This window comes from Oncorhynchus gorbuscha, linkage group LG06, assembly GCF_021184085.1.
Source record: "Oncorhynchus gorbuscha isolate QuinsamMale2020 ecotype Even-year linkage group LG06, OgorEven_v1.0, whole genome shotgun sequence".
Taxonomy (NCBI): domain Eukaryota; kingdom Metazoa; phylum Chordata; class Actinopteri; order Salmoniformes; family Salmonidae; genus Oncorhynchus; species Oncorhynchus gorbuscha.
This window is the reverse complement of record NC_060178.1, coordinates 96,617,286-96,637,570: the sequence shown is the minus strand read 5'-3', so window position 1 is coordinate 96,637,570 and position 20,285 is coordinate 96,617,286. Positions and strand designations below refer to the sequence as shown.

Genomic DNA, 20,285 nt, shown 5'->3' with positions numbered 1-20,285 from the left:
GTCAGGATGCTCTCGATGGTGGAGCTGTAGATCTTATTGAGGATCTCGGGACCCATGCCAAGTCTTTTCAGTCTCCTGAGGGGGAAAATATGTTGTCGTGCATTCTTCACGACTGTCTTGGTGTGTTTGGACCATGTTAGTTAATTAGTGATGTGAACACCAAGGAACTTGAAACTCTCGATCCCCTCTACTACAGCCCCATCAATGTTAATGGTGGACTGTTCAACCCGCCTTTCACTGTAATCCACGATTAGCTCCTTTGTCTTGCTCATACTGAGGGAGAGGTTGTTGCCCAGGCACCACACTGCCAGGTTTCTGACCTCCTCCCTATAGACTGTCTTGTTATTGTCGGTGATCAGGCCAACCACTGTTGTGTCATCAGCAAACTTAATGATGGTGTTGGAGTTGTGTTTGGCCACGCAGCCATGGGTGAACAGGGATTGCAGGATGTTAATATTATTGGTCATGATGCCCTGACTGATACTGTTGTGTTGTCTGTCTGTGTATTGGTCCTGATGCCCTGACTGATATTGTTGTGTTGTCTGTCTGTTTATTGGTCCTGATGCCCTGACTGATACTGTTGTGTTGTCTGTCTGTTTATTGGTCCTGATGCCCTGACTGATATTGTTGTGTGGTCTGTCTGTTTATTGGACCTGATGCCCTGACTGATATTGTTGTGTGGTCTGTCTGTTTATTGATCATAATGCCCTGACTGATACTGTTGTGTTGTCTGTCTGTTTATTGGACCTGATGCCCTGACTGATATTGTTGTGTGGTCTGTCTGTTTATTGGACCTGATGCCCTGACTGATATTGTTGTGTTGTCTGTCTGTTTATTGGACGTGATGCCCTGACTGATATTGTTGTGTGGTCTGTCTGTTTATTGGACCTGATGCCCTGACTGATATTGTTGTGTTGTCTGTCTGTTTATTGGTCCTGATGCCCTGACTGATATTGTTGTGTTGTCTGTCTGTTTATTGGACCTGATGCCCTGACTGATATTGTTGTGTGGTCTGTCTGTTTATTGGTCCTGATGCCCTGACTGATACTGTTGTGTGGTCTGTCTGTTTATTGGTCCTGATGCCCTGACTGATATTGTTGTGTTGTCTGTCTGTTTATTGGTCCTGATGCCCTGACTGATATTGTTGTGTTGTCTGTCTGTTTATTGGTCCTGATGCCCTGACTGATATTGTTGTGTTGTCTGTCTGTTTATTGGTCCTGATGCCCTGACTGATATTGTTGTGTTGTCTGTCTGTTTATTGGTCCTGATGCCCTGACTGATATTGTTGTGTTGTCTGTCTGTTTATTGGTCCTGATGCCCTGACTGATATTGTTGTGTTGTCTGTCTGTTTATTGGTCCTGATGCCCTGACTGATACTGTTGTGTTGTCTGTCTGTTTATTGGTCCTGATGCCCTGACTGATACTGTTGTGTTGTCTGTCTGTTTATTGGTCCTGATGCCCTGACTGATACTGTTGTGTTGTCTGTATGTTTATTGATCATGATGCCCTGACTGATACTGTTGTGTGGTCTGTCTGTTTATTGGTCCTGATGCCCTGACTGATACTGTTGTGTTGTCTGTCTGTTTATTGGTCCTGATGCCCTGACTGATACTGTTGTGTTGTCTGTCTGTTTATTGGTCCTGATGCCCTGACTGATACTGTTGTGTGGTCTGTCTGTTTATTGGTCCTGATGCCCTGACTGATATTGTTGTGTGGTCTCTGTCTGAGTTCTTATCTTCCTGAGGGAAGATAGAGAACAGCAAGCAGCAGCTCCATCAACAATAGAGACAACACTGAACACACACACTCAGTCCAGGGTATGACAGACATGTTTGTGTCAGCTCATTGTCTCTCATCGCCCCGACATTCCATTTACACCTCCGTACGAACACACACACACACACACACACACACACACACACACACACACACACACACACACACACACACACACACACACACACACACACACACACACACACACACACACACACACACACACACACACACACACACACACACACACACACACTCACACTCTCTCTCTCTCTCTCTCTCTCTCTCTCTCTCTCTCTCTCTCTCTCTCTCTCTCTCTCAATTCAAACAACTTTATTAGCATTTGAAAAAACAACGTGCAAATAGTATGAAAAGTATGAAAGGAAAACCATGGAGTCAATGTGCGGAGTTGTGACGACCCTCTCACTCTGTCTGCCAAAACCACCACGTCAATGTGGGGGTTGTTGTGGCAACACTCCCACTCTGTCTGCCGAAACCACCGAGCTACCCCATTTATTTCTCTTTGCTCTTGTTTCCCTAATAGGATGTCGGTGGGCACTGGGGAGGGTCATCAGTGAAATAGGACACACCTCGGCTCGGGTTTGTCCCGGGGATAAATACACATTTCTCTGCGTTGTCTCCCTCTTTCTTACAGGCTACGACACGGTTCGTAACAGGGTACATGTTAGCAGAGGTAATTGAGGTAATACTGTATGTACGGTGCATTCAGAAAGTATTCAGACCCATTGACATTTTTCATATTTTTATTATGTTACAGCCAAACAATTGATGAAATTGTTTTTTTGTCCTCATCAATCAACACACAATACCACATAAGAACAACACAAAAAATAGGGCAAAAGAGAAGAGGAGCCTGTCTGGGCGAAGAGAGGAGGAGCCTGACAGAGACAAAGAGAGGAGGAGCCTGACAGAGACGAAGAGAGGAGGAGCCTGACAGAGACGAAGAGAGGAGGAGCCTGACAGAGACGAAGAGAGGAGTAGCCTGACAGAGACGAAGAGAGGAGGAGCCTGACAGAGACGAAGAGAGGAGTAGCCTGACAGAGACGAAGAGAGGAGGAGCCTGACAGAGACGAAGAGAGGAGGAGCCTGACAGAGACGAAGAGAGGAGGAGCCTGACAGAGACGAAGAGAGGAGTAGCCTGACAGAGACGAAGAGAGGAGGAGCCTGACAGAGACAAAGAGAGGAGTAGCCTGACAGAGACGAAGAGAGGAGGAGCCTGACAGAGACGAAGAGAGGAGTAGCCTGACAGAGACGAAGAGAGGAGGAGCCTGACAGAGACGAAGAGAGGAGGAGCCTGATCGGGCGGAAGAGAGGAGAAACAGAGGAGGGCTGAAGAGAGGAGAACCAGGGGACGGCTGAAGAGAAGAGGGACAGGGGAGGGCTGAAGAGAGGAGGAACAGGGGAGGGCAAAAGAGAGGAGGAACAGGGGAGGCCCGAAGAGAGGAGGAACAGGGGAGTCCCGAAGAGAGGAGGAGCAGCGGAGGGCTGAAGAGAAGAGGAGCCTGACAGGCCCGTAGGAGCTGCGGAGGGCTGAAGAGAGGAGGAACAGGGGAGGGCCGAAGAGAGGAGGAGCAGGGGAGGGCCGAAGAGAGGAGGAGCCTGACAGGCCCGAAGAAAGGAGGAGCCTGACAGGGCCAAAGAGAGGAGGAGCCTGATAGTGCCGCACTAGAGGAGGAGCAGCGGAGGGCTGAAGAGAGGAGGAACCTGACAGGCCCGAAGAGAGGAGGAGCCTGACATGCCCGAAGAGAGGAGGAGCCTAACAGGGCCAAAGAGAGGAGGAGCCTGACAGGCCGAAGAGAGGAGGAGCCTGACAGGCCCGAAGAGAGGAGGAGCCTGACAGGCCCGAAGAGAGGAGGAGCCTTACAGGGCCAAAGAGAGGAGGAGCCTGACAGGCCCGAAGAGAGGAGGAGCCTGACAGTGCCGAAGAGAGGAGGAGTCTGACAGTGCCGAAGAGAGGAGGAGCCTGACAGTGCCGAAGAGAGAAGGAGCCTGGCAGTGCGGAAGAGAGGAGGAGAAGGGGAGGGCTGAAGAGAAGAGAAGCAGGGGAGGGCTGAAGAGAGGAGGAGCAGGGGAGGGCTGAAGAGAAGAGGAGCAGGGGAGGGCTGAAGAGAAGAGGAGCAGGGGAGGGCTGAAGAGAAGAGGAGCAGGGGAGGGCTGAAAAGAAGAGGAGCAGGGGAGGGCTGAAGAGAAGAGGAAAGGGGAGGGCTGAAGAGAAGAGGAGCAGGGGAGGGCTGAAGAGAAGAGGAGCAGGGGAGGGCTGAAGAGAAGAGGAGCAGGGGAGGGCTGAAGAGAAGAGGAGCAGGGGAGGGCTGAAGAGAGGAGGAGAAGGGGAGGGCTGAAGAGAGGAGGAGCAGGGGAGGGCTGAAGAGAGGAGGAGCAGGGGAGGGCTGAAGAGAGGAGGAGCAGGGGAGGGCTGAAGAGAAGAGGAGCAGGGGAGGGCTGAAGAGAAGAGGAGCAGCGGAGGGCTGAAGAGAAGAGGAGCAGGGGAGGGCTGAAGAGAAGAGGAGCAGGGGAGGGCTGAAGAGAAGAGGAGCAGGGGAGGGCTGAAGAGAAGAGGAGCAGGGGAGGGCTGAAGAGAAGAGGAGCAGGGGAGGGCTGAAGAGAAGAGGAGCAGTGGAGGGCTGAAGAGAGGAGGAGCAGTGGAGGGCTGAAGAGAAGAGGAGCAGTGGAGGGCTGAAGAGAAGAGGAGCAGGGGAGGGCTGAAGAGAAGAGGAGCAGGGGAGGGCTGAACAGAAGAGGAGCAGGGGAGGGCCGAAGAGAAGAGGAGCAGCGGAGGGCTGAAGAGAAGAGGAGCAGGGGAGGGCTGAAGAGAAGAGGAGCAGGGGAGGGCTGAAGAGAAGAGGAGCAGGGGAGGGCTGAAGAGAAGAGGAGCAGGGGAGGGCTGAAGAGAAGAGGAGCAGGGGAGGGCTGAAGAGAAGAGGAGCAGGGGAGGGCTGAAGAGAGAAGGAGCCTGGCAGTGCGGAAGAGAGGAGGAGAAGGGGAGGGCTGAAGAGAGGAGGAGCAGGGGAGGGCTGAAGAGAGGAGGAGCAGGGGAGGGCTGAAGAGAGGAGGAGCAGGGGAGGGCTGAAGAGAAGAGGAGCAGGGGAGGGCTGAAGAGAAGAGGAGCAGCGGAGGGCTGAAGAGAAGAGGAGCAGGGGAGGGCTGAAGAGAAGAGGAGCAGGGGAGGGCTGAAGAGAAGAGGAGCAGGGGAGGGCTGAAGAGAAGAGGAGCAGGGGAGGGCTGAAGAGAAGAGGAGCAGGGGAGGGCTGAAGAGAAGAGGAGCAGTGGAGGGCTGAAGAGAGGAGGAGCAGTGGAGGGCTGAAGAGAAGAGGAGCAGTGGAGGGCTGAAGAGAAGAGGAGCAGGGGAGGGCTGAAGAGAAGAGGAGCAGGGGAGGGCTGAAGAGAAGAGGAGCAGGGGAGGGCCGAAGAGAAGAGGAGCAGCGGAGGGCTGAAGAGAAGAGGAGCAGGGGAGGGCTGAAGAGAAGAGGAGCAGGGGAGGGCTGAAGAGAAGAGGAGCAGCGGAGGGCTGAAGAGAGGAGGAGCAGGGGAGGGCTGAAGAGAGGAGGAGCAGGGGAGGGCTGAAGAGAAGAGGAGCAGGGGAGGGCTGAAGAGAAGAGGAGCAGGGGAGGACTGAAGAGAAGAGGAGCAGGGGAGGGCTGAAGTGAAGAGGAGCAGGGGAAGGCTGAAGAGAAGAGGAGCAGGGGAGGGCTGAAGAGAAGAGGAGCAGGGGAAGGCTGAAGAGAAGAGGAGCAGGGGAGGGCTGAAGAGAAGAGGAGCAGGGGAAGGCTGAAGTGAAGAGGAGCAGGGGAAGGCTGAAGAGAAGAGGAGCAGGGGAGGGCTGAAGAGAGGAGACCGAGTATTTTATGTATCTTCTCTCTTCACCTGTACTTCTTACTGGCTACACCTCACCCGTACATTAAGATGTGTGTGAGCTTGGTGCCATTTTGGATCTATAGAGGTAATTACATTATAATTACAGTATAATTACAGTATATAGTAGCAGCACTCACCTGTACTCCTGTGAGAAACGTGTGAGCTCAGTGTCATTGTGGATCTATAGAGGTAATTACAGTGAGCTTGGTGCCATTTTGGATCTATAGAGGTAATTACAGTATATAGTAGCAGCACTCACCTGTACTCCTGTGAGAAACGTGTGAGCTCAGTGTCATTGTGGATCTATAGAGGTAATTACAGTATATAGTGGCAGCACTCACCTGTACTCCTGTGAGAAACGTGTGAGCTCAGTGCCATTGTGGATCCATTTGAACTCCAGGGGCCAGCTCCCCTCTGCCATACACGTCAACACCAGCCTGTTACGCTCCAGGTGCAACTGGCTCCGCACCGGCTCCGTCTTAAAGTAGGGCGGCACGTCATCTGGAGAGGGGGACGGGAGAAAGAGGGAGACAGAGTCACGCATGGAAGGTACTCACAGGTTCACAGGTGGTCCTTCTGTAGCTCAGTTGGTAGAGCATGGCGCTTGTAACGCCAGGGTAGTGAGTTCGATTCCCGGGACCACCCATACGTAGAATGTATGCACACATGACTGTAAGTCGCTTTGGATAAAAGCGTCTACTAAATGGCATATATTATTATATTATTATTATATTATTAACAGCATCAGAAGAACAGAAAGAGAAGCAAACCTTGGTGATCATACAGTAACTGTATGGGGAGAAACGTTCAGTGTAGTTGTGTGACAGCAGGGACTTGTTCCACTGCTCTCGCTCTCTAATCTGACTAGTAACAGTGGGCCGTAGTCTGCTGACTAGTAACAGTGGGCCACAGCCTGCTTACTAGTAACAGAGGGCCGTAGTCTGCTGACTAGTAACAGTGGGCCACAGCCTGCTGACTAGTAACAGTGGGCCACAGTCTGCTGACTAGTAACAGTGGGCCACAGTCTGCTGACTAGTAACAGTGGGCCGTAGTCTGCTGACTAGTAACAGTGGGCCACAGTCTGCTGACTAGTAACAGAGGGCCGGAGTCTGCTGACTAGTAACAGAGGGCCGGAGTCTGCTGACTAGTAACTGAGGGTCGTAGTCTGCTGACTAGTAACAGAGGGCCGTAGTCTGCTGACTAGTAACAGTGGGCCACAGTCTGCTGACTAGTAACAGAGGGCCGTAGTCTGCTGACTAGTAACAGTGGGCCACAGTCTGCTGACTAGTAACAGAGGGCCGTAGTCTGCTGACTAGTAACAGTGGGCCACAGTCTGCTGACTAGTAACAGTGGGCCGTAGTCTGCTGACTAGTAACAGTGGGCCACAGTCTGCTGACTAGTAACAGTGGGCCGTAGTCTGCTGACTAGTAACAGTGGGCCACAGTCTGCTGACTAGTAACAGAGGGCCGTAGTCTGCTGACTAGTAACAGTGGGCCACAGTCTGCTGACTAGTAACAGTGGGCCGGAGTCTGCTGACTAGTAACAGAGGGCCGTAGTCTGCTGACTAGTAACAGTGGGCCACAGTCTGCTGACTAGTAACAGTGGGCCACAGTCTGCTGACTAGTAACAGAGGGCCATAGTCTGCTGACTAGTAACAGTGGGCCACAGTCTGCTGACTAGTAACAGAGGGCCGGAGTCTGCTGACTAGTAACAGAGGGCCGGAGTCTGCTGACTAGTAACAGAGGGTCGTAGTCTGCTGACTAGTAACAGAGGGTCGTAGTCTGCTGACTAGTAACAGAGGGTCGTAGTCTGCTGACTAGTAACAGAGGGTCGTAGTCTGCTGACTAGTAATAGAGGGCCGGAGTCTGCTGACTAGTAACAGAGGGCCGGAGTCTGCTGACTAGTAACAGAGGGCCGGAGTCTGCTGACTAGTAACAGAGGGTCGTAGTCTGCTGACTAGTAACAGAGGGTCGTAGTCTGCTGACTAGTAACAGAGGGTCGTAGTCTGCTGACTAGTAACAGAGGGTCTGTAGTCTGCTGACTAGTAACAGAGGGCCGGAGTCTGCTGACTAGTAACAGAGGGCCGGAGTCTGCTGACTAGTAACAGAGGGTCGTAGTCTGCTGACTAGTAACAGAGGGTCGTAGTCTGCTGACTAGTAACAGAGGGTCGTAGTCTGCTGACTAGTAACAGAGGGTCGTAGTCTGCTGACTAGTAACAGAGGGCCACAGTCTGCAGACTAGTAACAGTGGGCCACAGTCTGCTGACTAGTAACAGAGGGCCGTAGTCTGCTGACTAGTAACAGTGGGCCGGAGTCTGCTGACTAGTAACAGAGGGCCGTAGTCTGCTGACTAGTAACAGTGGGCCGGAGTCTGCTGACTAGTAACAGAGGGCCGTAGTCTGCAGACTAGTAACAGTGGGCCACAGTCTGCTGACTAGTAACAGAGGGCCACAGTCTGCTGACTAGTAACAGTGGGCCGTAGTCTGCTGACTAGTAACAGTGGGCCGTAGTCTGCTGACTAGTAACAGAGGGCCGTAGTCTGCTGACTAGTAACAGTGGGCCACAGTCTGCTGACTAGTAACAGAGGGCCGTAGTCTGCTGACTAGTAACAGTGGGCCACAGTCTGCTGACTAGTAACAGAGGGCCGTAGTCTGCTGACTAGTAACAGTGGGCCACAGTCTGATGACTAGTAACAGATGGGCCGCAGTCTGCTGACTAGTAACAGAGGGCCGTAGTCTGCTGACTAGTAACAGAGGGCCGTAGTCTGCTGACTAGTAACAGTGGGCCGTAGTCTGCTCACTAGTAACAGTGGGCCGTAGTCTGCTGACGAGTAACAGAGTAGTCTGCTGACAGAGGGACTAGTAACAGTAGTCTGCAGACTAGTAACAGTGGGCCGTAGTCTGCTGACTAGTAACAGTGGGCCGTAGTCTGCTGACTAGTAACAGTGGGCCGTAGTCTGCTGACTAGTAACAGAGGGCCGTAGTCTGCTGACTAGTAACAGAGGGCCGTAGTCTGCTGACTAGTAACAGTGGGCTGCTGACTAGTAACAGAGGTCTGCTGACTAGTAACAGAGGGCCGTAGTCTGCTGACTAGTAACAGTGGGCCGTAGTCTGCTGACTAGTAACAGTGGGCCGTAGTCTGCTGACTAGTAACAGTGGGCCGTAGTCTGCTGACGAGTAACAGAGAGCCGTAGTCTGCTGAATAGTAACAGAGGGCCATAGTCTGCTGACTAGTAACAGTGGGCCGCAGTCTGCTGACTAGTAACAGAGGGCCACAGTCTGCTGACTAGTAACAGAGGGTCGTAGTCTGCTGACTAGTAACAGTGGGCCACAGTCTGCTGACTAGTAACAGATGGGCCGGAGTCTGCTGACTAGTAACAGAGGGCCGTAGTCTGCTGACTAGTAACAGTGGGTCACAGTCTGCTGACTAGTAACAGATGGGCCGCAGTCTGCTGACTAGTAACAGAGGGCTGTAGTCTGCTGACTAGTAACAGTGGGCCGTAGTCTGCTGACTAGTAACAGTGGGCCTGAGTCTGCTGACTAGTAACAGAGGGCCGTAGTCTGCTGACTAGTAACAGTGGGCCACAGTCTGCTGACTAGTAACAGAGGGCCACAGTCTGCTGACTAGTAACAGTGGGCCACAGTCTGCTGACTAGTAACAGTGGGCCACAGTCTGCTGACTAGTAACAGAGGGCCACAGTCTGCTGACTAGTAACAGAGGGACTCAGCCCGCTGACTAGTAACAGAGGGCCACAGTCTGCTGACTAGTAAGAGGGACTCAGCCTGCTGACTAGTAACAGAGGGCCACAGTCTGCTGACTAGTAACAGAGGGCCGTAGTCTGCTGACTAGTAACAGTGGGCCACAGTCTGCTGACTAGTAACAGAGGGCCGGAGTCTGCTGACTAGTAACAGAGGGCCGTAGTCTGCTGACTAGTAACAGAGGGTCTGCTGACTAGTAACAGAGCTGTCTGCTAGTAACAGAGGGTCTGCACTAGTCTGCTGACTAGTAACAGAGGGCCACAGTCTGCTGACTAGTAACAGAGGGCCACAGTCTGCTGACTAGTAACAGAGGGCCACAGTCTGCTGACTAGTAACAGTGGGCCACAGTCTGCTGACTAGTAACAGAGGGCCACAGTCTGCTGACTAGTAACAGAGGGACTCACTAGCAGAGGGCCACAGTCTGCTGACTAGTAACAGAGGGCCACAGTCTGCTGACTAGTAACAGAGGACTCAGTCTGCTGACTAGTAACAGAGGGCCACAGTCTGCTGACTAGTAACAGAGGGCCACAGTCTGCTGACTAGTAACAGTGGGCCACAGTCTGCTGACTAGTAACAGAGGGCCACAGTCTGCTGACTAGTAACAGAGGGCCACAGTCTGCTGACTAGTAACAGAGGGCCACAGTCTGCTGACTAGTAACAGAGGGCCACAGTCTGCTGACTAGTAACAGAGGGCCACAGTCTGCTGACTAGTAACAGAGGGCCACAGTCTGCTGACTAGTAACAGACACACATACAGGAGTGCAAATACAAACACACACACACACAGACATACACAAATATACACACACACACAAGTGAGCAGACTCATAGACACACACACAATCACAGACAAACTCACACACACAGCCACACAGACCAAGGGTTGCGGGCTCGACACCCTTCTACGTCCGTGGGCATAGCTGTGAAGTGGTTGTTTCTGGTGAATTTCCTGATAATTTGGTCCAATTATGCTAGGTATTTGGGGTTGGCCTTCGAAAATAGGTATTTGGGTTTGGCTTTCGTAAGAACAACACATATGCATAAAATAGCTCATCCCTGCTGTTAAATATGGTGGTGGATCTTCGAAGTTATGGGGCTATATTGCTTTCACTGGTCCTAGAACCCTTGTTAAGGCTGCCTCTACCAGGAGGCTGAAACTTGGCCGCAAGTGGATCTTCCAGTAAGACAATAACACCAAGCACACATCTAAAAAAAAACGTTAATTGACTACATAATCAATATTTTACAATGGCCATCTAAATCTCTGGACTGGAACCCCAAATAAAATATGCAGTTTGAATTGAAGAGAGCAGTCCAGCAGTACAGACAAAGGATATCAAGGACCTGAAAAGAATCTGTATAGAACAATGGTCTAAGATCTCTCCCAATGTGTTCTCCAATCTCATAAAACATTTAGATGGATTTAGATAAAGCACGGGTGAGTGTGCTGGATTACTGAAAACAGGGGAAGGTGCTGGGTTACTGAAAACAGGGGAGGGTGCTGGATTACTGAAAACAGGGGAAGGTGCTGGGTTAATGAAAACAGGGGAGGGTGCTGGATTACTGAAAACAGGGGAAGGTGCTGGGTTACTAAAAACAGGGGAGGGTGCTGGGTTACTATAAACAGGGGAGGGTGCTGGATTACTGAAAACAGGGGAGGGTGCTGGATTACTGAAAACAGGGGACGGTGCTGGGTTACTGAAAACAGGGGAAGGTGCTGGGTTACTGAAAACTAGGGAGGGTGCAACATTACTGAAAACAGGAGAGGGTGCTGGATTACTCAAAACAGGGGAAGGTGCTGGATTACCCAAAACAGGCGCTCCAGCAGGTACAGTATATTTCACTGGTCACCCCCAAAGCCAACACTTGCTTTGGCCTCCTTTCCTTCCAATTCTCTGCTGTCAATGACTGGAACGAACTGCAAAAATCACTGAAGCTGGAGTCTTATATCTCCCTCTCTAACTTTAATCATCAGCTGTCAGAGCAGTTTACAAATCACTGTACCTGTACATGGCCAACCTGTAAATAGCACACCCAACTACCTCATCCCCATATGGTTATTTATCCTCTTGCTATTTTGCACCCCCTCCATGGACAATTTATTGCCTTACCTCCCTACTCTTCTACATTTGAACACACTTTAATTTGATATTTCTATTGTGTTATTGACTGTACGTTTGTTTATGTGTAACTCTATGTTTTTTTTTTGTCGCACTGCTTTGCTTTATCTTGGCCAGGTCGCAGTTGCAAATGAAAACTTGTTCTCAACTGGACTACCTGGTTAAATAAAGGTGAAATAAATACATAAACATAAACATGCCACTATTGTAGATTCTCAAATTGAAATAAAAACTAAAGTTAATTCTGGAAGTATTTTGATGGTGATTGTTTGGTTGCATAAACATGATCAGTGCTTTACCCCACAATGTTGACCTTTAAATTGGCATTAATACAGAGGATAGGTTACTGCTGTTGGTCAATGGTCAGAGTCTGGGCTGCCTCTGACTGGGAAGATAAACAGGCTACTGCCTGAGGTTAATAGAAACAGCCCTTCTCTAATTCTGTAGCCTACTAGAAACAAGATATTTATGGTTTATGATATTACAAAATAGGCCAATTTAACCATTACCAACCACTACTTTGAGACATAGTGCTCAAACGGCAATATAAACTTTATCCATTTAAAAAAAACATCATCTACATAATTCTTATTCGTGTTTATGAATTTCAGGGTTTGTTAAGAAAAGAGAAGAAAGCAATGGAGAGTTCACATTGCAGATCTATGTTTTCCTTAGAAGCTGTACTCAACTTTTATTCCCTCCACAAACCATGCTTCTGAGGATCGAGCCAAACCAAAATTATAATTTGCGACTGGGGAATCCAATGGTAAAGTGAAGAAATTAGTAGCACTGTGTGAGGTAAACACACAGAAAACCAGTAGCTTCCTGCCACTTTACAGTATGAAAATAATTTCCTATCCATCACATGAAATATTGAGATGGTAAAATTGACCTGACTCTAATATTGGAGGGGTCATGACACCCCATCCCCCCACAAGTTACTTTCCTGGCTCAGAGTCACTCACACACAGGAGCGTAGACTCACTCACTGATACACAGGCGGGCAGACTCACTCACTGACACACAGGCGGGCAGACTCACACACACACACACACACACACACACACACACACACACACACACACACATATACACACACACACACACACACACACACACACACACACACACACACACACACACACACACACACACACACACACACACACACACACACACACACACACACACACACACACACACACACACACACACAGAGACACCTCCATCAAATAAGCTCCAATCCACCTCACTGTCATACTCCCTTGTGGTTCTGATAGCTCACTCTTGATAGATGGTACTACAATTAAGACCTTGTGCTTGATGATCATTGTAAATATAGACCAATTTAATTGGATGGATGGATTCTTTAATTTTCTAATGATCTAATAATCCATAATTGAAATTAAACTGTCAAAATGATCTATTGGCTTGGTATTTTTCCTATTTTGGCTCCACCAATCCAACGTAGGTAGGTTAGCAAGACAGATAAAAGAAAGGGGGGAAGATGGAGAGAACATAAAGACATCCAGTCTATAAACAGAGAAGACTGGTAGGCAGGATGCTGTGGGTTAGACGAGGATTGTATAGATAGTTTCACAGCCTCCTTAGTGTGGTTAAAGAAGGGGAAAGGAACTACACATAGAAGACCCACGCCGAGAGGATGTACATCCAGACTACAGCACCACATCCACATCCACACCCCCACCCCAAACCATAACCCCCCCCAAGTGAACCACGCTCACACCCCATTTAGAACCCCTCAGATCAGACCTCACAAATACTTCACTATCTTATCCTGGAATATCTAAGGCCCGAGGTCATCTGCCTTTGGCCTAAAGAGCAGGAACCTGGACTTCATCAAAGAAATCAGAAATACAGACATTGTCATCCTACAAGAAACATGGTATAGAGGAGATGGACCCACTGGTTGCCCTCTATGTTACAGAGAGCTGGTAGTCCCACCCACCAAACTACCAGGTATCAAATATGGAAAGTTTGAAAATAAAAGAGAGCCGCACACTCTAGGAGCTCAGATGCAAAAATTGAATTACCAACGTTTCGACAGCCAAGCTGTCTTCATCAGGATATAATCACAAACACTGCGGGATGACTCGTTTATGTAGTGTCAAAAGACACAGGTGTCTGTAATCATGGCCAAGAGTGGCCTAATATCATTGGTTAATTATCAAGTATTAAAATGTCATACAAAGAACAGCATACAAACAACAAATGGACAGCATACGATCATAAATTCATTTTAGACTACACAAGCTTACAAACAATTACAATGGCAAAGTCACAATAATCACAAGAATGGCTTTAGATCAAAGTCTACGTTGAGACCGAAGGGCGCAAGGGTTTTTAAGTTAAAAATCAAGGCAGCCTCTCATTTTAACAATAAATTATCAAGGTCACCCCCTCTCCTAGGGAGGGTGACATGTTCGATGCCAATGTAACGCAGAGACGAAATGGAGTGGCCTGCCTCCAAGAAGTGGGCCGCAACTGGATAAGTAAAGTTTTTACACCTAATGGTGCTACGATGCTCTGAGATACGTACTTTTAATGTGCCCTTTGTTTTACCCACATCATTTTTACCACAATGACAAGTTATAAGAAAAATAACTGCCTTAGTGGAGCACGTAATAACACCTTTGATTGGGATCGATTTCTCTGTTTGTGGGTGTTTGAAGGATCTACATGTATAAGTGCCATTGCATTGAGCACAGCCATTACATTTGTAATTTCCATCCAGTAGGGTGCAAATAGATAGTTCAGGAATATCTTGGGGTGGTAAATCAGAGTTTACCAATTGGTCTCTGAGATTTCTGCCCCGCGAGAATACGACCAAGGGAAGGTCCGAAAACACATTGCCGAGACTATCATCGGATTTTAGGATGTGCCAATGTTTGTGAACAATTCCCTTAATTTGTTCAGAGCACTTTGAATAGCTGGTAGTTAGAACACAAGAATGCGTCTTTTTGCAAGACTGACCTTGAAAAAGGTCATGTCTCGTTTTGTTATGAATTTTCTCAATGGCAATATTAATCTGATCATTCTTGTAGCCCCTCTCCTTGATTTCTGTCGAAATCTGATTGTTTTTTGCAAATTCTTTTGATTCGACAGAATTGGCTATAGGGCAAACAATTTTTCAAGGGAAGTGGGTGACAACTATCAGCACTCAAACTGTTACGATCAGTAGGCTTCCTGTAAAGATCAGTGTATAGAACATTATCTTCACACAATATCAGAAGATCAAGAAAAGTGATTTGAAAGGTATCAGATTGCATAGTAAATCTCAGATGCTCAGAACAGGAGTTAAGAAAAGCATGCAACGCCTGGAGCTGTTTTGCATCACCCCTCCACAGAACAAACATATCATCAATATACCGTTTCCACATAATGATGTGAGGCAAGAAAACATTTTGGAGAGGATTGAAAATAGACTGTTTCTCCATGTAACCCACGTACAAATGAGCATAGTTAGGAGCCATGGGGGATCCCATAGCAGTACCATTAGTCTGAATAAAGAAATCATTTAGAAACATGAAATAGTTATGTGTGAGTACTATTTCAGCCAATGTTACAATGCAGCACTGGAAGGTAGTTCATTAGGGTCACGTTGCAGAAGAAAATGTTCCATAGGACTCAGGGGGTATGCTAATTTGGTATAGTGCAGACCTAACTCACTCTATTAACCTTCCTGTTGTGTTCGTTTCATGTTAATTCATTCTGTGTCCCTAGTCCAAAATGACAGCCCTATTACAGCTGATTATAAATCCATAATAGTACATATATTATCACCTAATGTGGTGTTAGATCTTTTTATCAACTTAAGTTCTTGTGAACATTACAAGTTTTGATCTTCTATTTGCTATTTATGGCCGTAGGCCTCATAAATCATTTTTGAAAAATTATTATTATATTGACTATAACAAATAATCAGATGAAACATATTGTGCTTTTATCAAAAATGAATTGATGTGAAAGATTATCAAGAACTCTCTCCTCCTCACCAGTGTCATGATCATAGATATGATCAAGAGCCTCACATACAGTACATCATTTGGTCATTGTGCTGCCACAGAAAGAATTGTGAGCAAGGCCTCAAAAAAGCATTATATACCAGAGCTACAAGAAAAGTTCTGTATATTATTGAAACAATGTTCCGATTGTTTGTGAGAATGCCAACAGGTGTGGTTCCCGTGGAGGAAAGATTCTATTGGGGAAAGGTTTCCGTGGGGGTTGTAATGGAAGCCAAGAAGGGGAGTGAGCTTTGTGCGTGTGCGTGTGTGTGTGTGTGTGTGTGTGTGTGTGTGTGTGTGTGTGTGTGTGTGTGTGTGTGTGTGTGTGTGTGTGTGTGTGTGTGTGTGTGTGTGTGTGTGTGTGTGTGTGTGTGTGTGTGTGTGTGTGCACTCAAACACACATGCATGTGGGGTCTGGGAGAGGAAGTGTGTCCATCTGATGAATGGGCAAGTTCCTGAACTCTGTTTATACACTAATTGTAGTCTCACCCATTCATTTCTAATGACCCCATTCATCAATGACCGGGAACACCACAGGTGTAATAAAGTTAAATAAAACAACCAAAATGTAATCAAAATCATCAAAATGTATTTCAGATGCCTTGTGTGGACAGTCATGGAACCTTTTGACAATCAGATTAAATGAACTACATTTTTCAGAGAGAGAACTTGTAACTCAGTCCAATTTGACCGGAACACAGCAGGAGGGTTAAATTAATCAAAAGAGGAACATTTCACATTTGGCGAGAAATTCAAAAGGAAATTATCTCAACAGAGGAAAATGTCATCCACGAGAATTCCCATACTTTGGGAATGGGAATTGATGGGAAATGATGTAAAATATATCACTAGCCACTTTAAACAATGCTACCTAATATAATGTTTACATACCCTACATTATTCATCTCATATGTATACATATACGGTACTGTAACGGCTCTCTTCTATCTCCTCCTCTGATGAAGAGGTGGAACAAGGATCGGACCAAAATGCAGCGTGATGATGATTCATGATATATTTTAATGAAGGAAAAACTATACATGCAGAAACTACAAAAACAATGAAATAATGAAACCCGAAACAGCCCTATCTGGTGCAAACACAAAGACAGGAACAATCACCCACGAAACACTGAAAGAATATGGCTGCCTAAATATGGTTCCCAATCAGAGACAACGAAAATCACCTGCCTCTGATTAAGAACCGCCTCAAGGCAACCATAAACTTTCCTAGACAACCCTACTCAGCTACAATCCCAATACCTACTAAACCCACAATACAAAAACACACCACAAAATAAACCCATGTCACACCCTGGCCTGACCAAATAAATGAAGACAAACTTACATACTTCGACCAGGGCGTGACAGAACCCCCCCCTAAGTTGCGGACTCCCAGACGCACATCAAAACAATAGGGAGGGTCCGGGTGGGCGTCTGTCCATGGTGGCGGCTCCGGCTCGGGACGTGATCCCAATAACTACAGTGGGACACGCGTCAACAGCAATCTTTGGGAAATCCTCTGCATTATCATTATCAGCCGACAAGTTAATTTCCTCAGAGAAAACAATGTACTGAGCAAATGTCAAGTTAACTTTTTACCAAAATACCATACAACAGACCACGTATTTACCCTGCACTTCCTATTTGACACAAAAAAAACAAAAACCAAGGCAAAGTCTCCTCATGTTATGTTGATTTCAAAAAAGCTTTTGACTCAATTTGGCATAAAAGTGTGCTATACACATTGATAGAAAGTGGTGTTGGGGAAAAAAACATACAACATCAGCAAAACCATGTACACAAACAACAAGTGTGTGGTTAAAATTTGCAAAAACAAGCACATTTATTTTCACAGGGCCGTGGTGTGAGACAGGGATGCAGCTTAAGCCCCACCCTCTTCAACATACAGTGCCTTGCGAAAGTATTCGGCCCCCTTGAACTTTGCGACCTTTTGCCACATTTCAGGCTTCAAACATAAAGATATAAAACTGTATTTTTTGTGAATAATCAACAACAAGTGGGACACAATCATGAAGTGGAACGACATTTATTGGATATTTCAAACTTTTTTAACAAATCAAAAACTGAAAAATTGGGCGTGCAAAATTATTCAGCCCCTTTACTTTCAGTGCAGCAAAATCTCTCCAGAAGTTCAATGAGGATCTCTGAATGATCCAATGTTGACCTAAATGAATAATGATGATAAATACAATCCAGCTGTGTGTAATCAAGTCTCCATGTAAATGCACCTGCACTGTGATAGTCTCAGAGGTCCGTTAAAAGCGCAGAGAGCATCATAAAGAACAAAGAACACACCAGGCAGGTCCGAGATACTGTTGTGAAGAAGGTTAAAGACGGATTTGGATACAAAAATATTTCCCAAGCTTTAAACATCCCAAGGAGTACTGTGCAAGCAATAATATTGAAATGGAAGGAGTATCAGACCACTGCAAATCTACCAAGACCTGGCCGTCCCTCTAAACTTTCAGCTCATACTAGGAGAAGACTGATCAGAGAAGCAGCCAAGAGGCCCATGATCACTCTGGATGAACTGCAGAGATCTACAGCTGAGGTGGGAGACTCTGTCCATAGGACAACAATCAGTCGTGTATTGCACAAATCTGGTCTTTATGGAAGAGTGGCAAGAAGAAAGCCATTTCTTAAAGATATACATAAAAAGTGTTGTTTAAGGTTTGCCACAAGCCACCTGGGAGACACACCAAACATGTGGAAGAAGGTGTTCTGGTCAGATGAAACCAAAATTTAACCTTTTGGCAACAATGCAAAATGTGATGTTTGGTGTAAAAGCAACACAGCACATCACCCTGAACACACCATCCCCACTGTCAAACATGGTGGTGGCAGCATCATGGTTTGGGCCCACTTTTCTTCAGCAGGGACAGGAAAGATGGTTAAAATTGATGGGAAGATGGATGGAGCCAAATACAGGGGCATTCTGGAAGAAAACCTGATGGAGTCTGCAAAAGACCTGAGACTGGGACGGAGATTTGTCTTCCAACAAGACAATGATCCAAAACATAAAGCAAAATCTACAATGGAATGGTTCAAAAATAAACATATCCAGATGTTAGAATGGCCAAGTCAAAGTCCAGACCTGAATCCAATCGATAATCTGTGGAAAGAACTGAAAACTGCTATTCACAAATGCTCTCCATCCAACCTCACTGAGCTCCAGCTGTTTTGCAAGGAGGAATGGGAAAAAATGTCAGTCTCTCTATGTGCAAAACTGATAGAGACATACCCCAAGCGACTTACAGCTGTAATCACAGCAAAAGATGGCGCTACAAATTATTAACTTAAGGGGGCTGAATAATTTTGCATGCCCAATTTTTCAGTTGTTGATTTGTTTAAAAAGTATTAAATTTCCAATAAATGTCCTTCCACTTCATGATTGTGTCCCACTTGTTGTTGATTCTTCACAGAAAATACAGTTTTATATCTTTATGATTGAAGCCTGAAATGTGGCAAAAGGTTGCAAGGTTCAAGGGGGCCGAATACTTTCGCAAGGCACTGTATATATTAACAAATTGGCGAGGGCACTAGACCAGTCTGCAGCACCCGTCCTCACCCTAAAAGAATCTGAAGTCAAATGTCTACTGTTTGCTGATGATAGTGTGTTTCTGTCACCAACCAAGGAAGGCCTACAGCAGCACCTAGATATTGTACACATATTCTGTCAGAAACACAAAAAATATATTAATCCGTCATTCAATGTATTGTTTAAGGCGACTGCAAATACATGAAGATGCTGTCAGGACCCGGTTACGAACCCGTCTCCGGAGTGAGAAACAGTCACTTAACCAACTGAGCCACGAATAGTCGGCAGAACCCAGAAGATGAGGCAGACACAGCAGTACTTGAGACGGTGTATTTAATGAAGTAAAAAGTGAAGTTCTTCAGGAAAACATGTAACTCCACAACCTCAAAAGGAATCCTACAAGAACAAAGGTAATCCTCCAAGACAAAAAAGGTAAATCCACAAGGTGGAAGCTAAAGCACAAAAAGCCTCAAAAGATACTCAAAAAACAAACAAACAAGAACAAAAAACAGAATTCCACAAGAGAGTCCACCGGGATCAAACAGGAGTTCTCAGAGTACTAGGGCTGGGTGCTAACATACAAACACAGAGCAAAGAACAGAGGAAAACAAAGGGTTTAAATACAATCAGGGGAAACGAGGCACAGGTGCAAATAATAATGGGGATCAAGGGAAAACAAAAGGTCAAAAGGCACAATGGGGGCATCTAGTGACCAAAAACCGGAACAACCCTGGCCAAATCCTGACAGATGCCCTGTAAACGCCTACAGCTTCCACACGATGTTGCCAGTGCTGGCATTTCCAGCCTACTTAATCCTTGGTTGTATGACGTTTTGGCCTTTCCTGTTTTAGTCTCTCCACAGGATTTTGTTAAAATGGAAAAGATGGATGCTGATTTCAAGACTAGCTGCTATCAAATACAGCTCGCCCCGTGATGAATTGTATAGATTATTAAAGTTTATTAATACTTAAAGTTGGTTTAGAAAAGTAGTTTGAAGTGATTTGTAAAAGTTTACAGGCAACTTTTGTAATTTTAAAAAGTGACGTTGCGTCTTGTAAAATGGAATATTCCTGGATCAGACCGGTCTAAGGAAAATGACATTTTGGCTATACAATGACGGATTTAATCGGGAAAAATACCCAATTGTGATGTTTATGGGATATATAGGAGTGC

The 20,285-nt window shown here is 46.7% G+C and overlaps 1 protein-coding gene across 1 annotated transcript in view; it reads right to left on the bottom strand.

Annotated features, from left to right (window-relative positions):
• The window catches only part of LOC124038595 (protein sidekick-2-like), a 709,487-nt gene that overhangs the window by 220,217 nt on the left and 468,985 nt on the right, over positions 1-20,285 (bottom strand). The window contains 1 exon segment of the mRNA XM_046354647.1: positions 5,991-6,150. Within this exon segment, the coding sequence (XP_046210603.1) occupies positions 5,991-6,150 (160 nt within the window).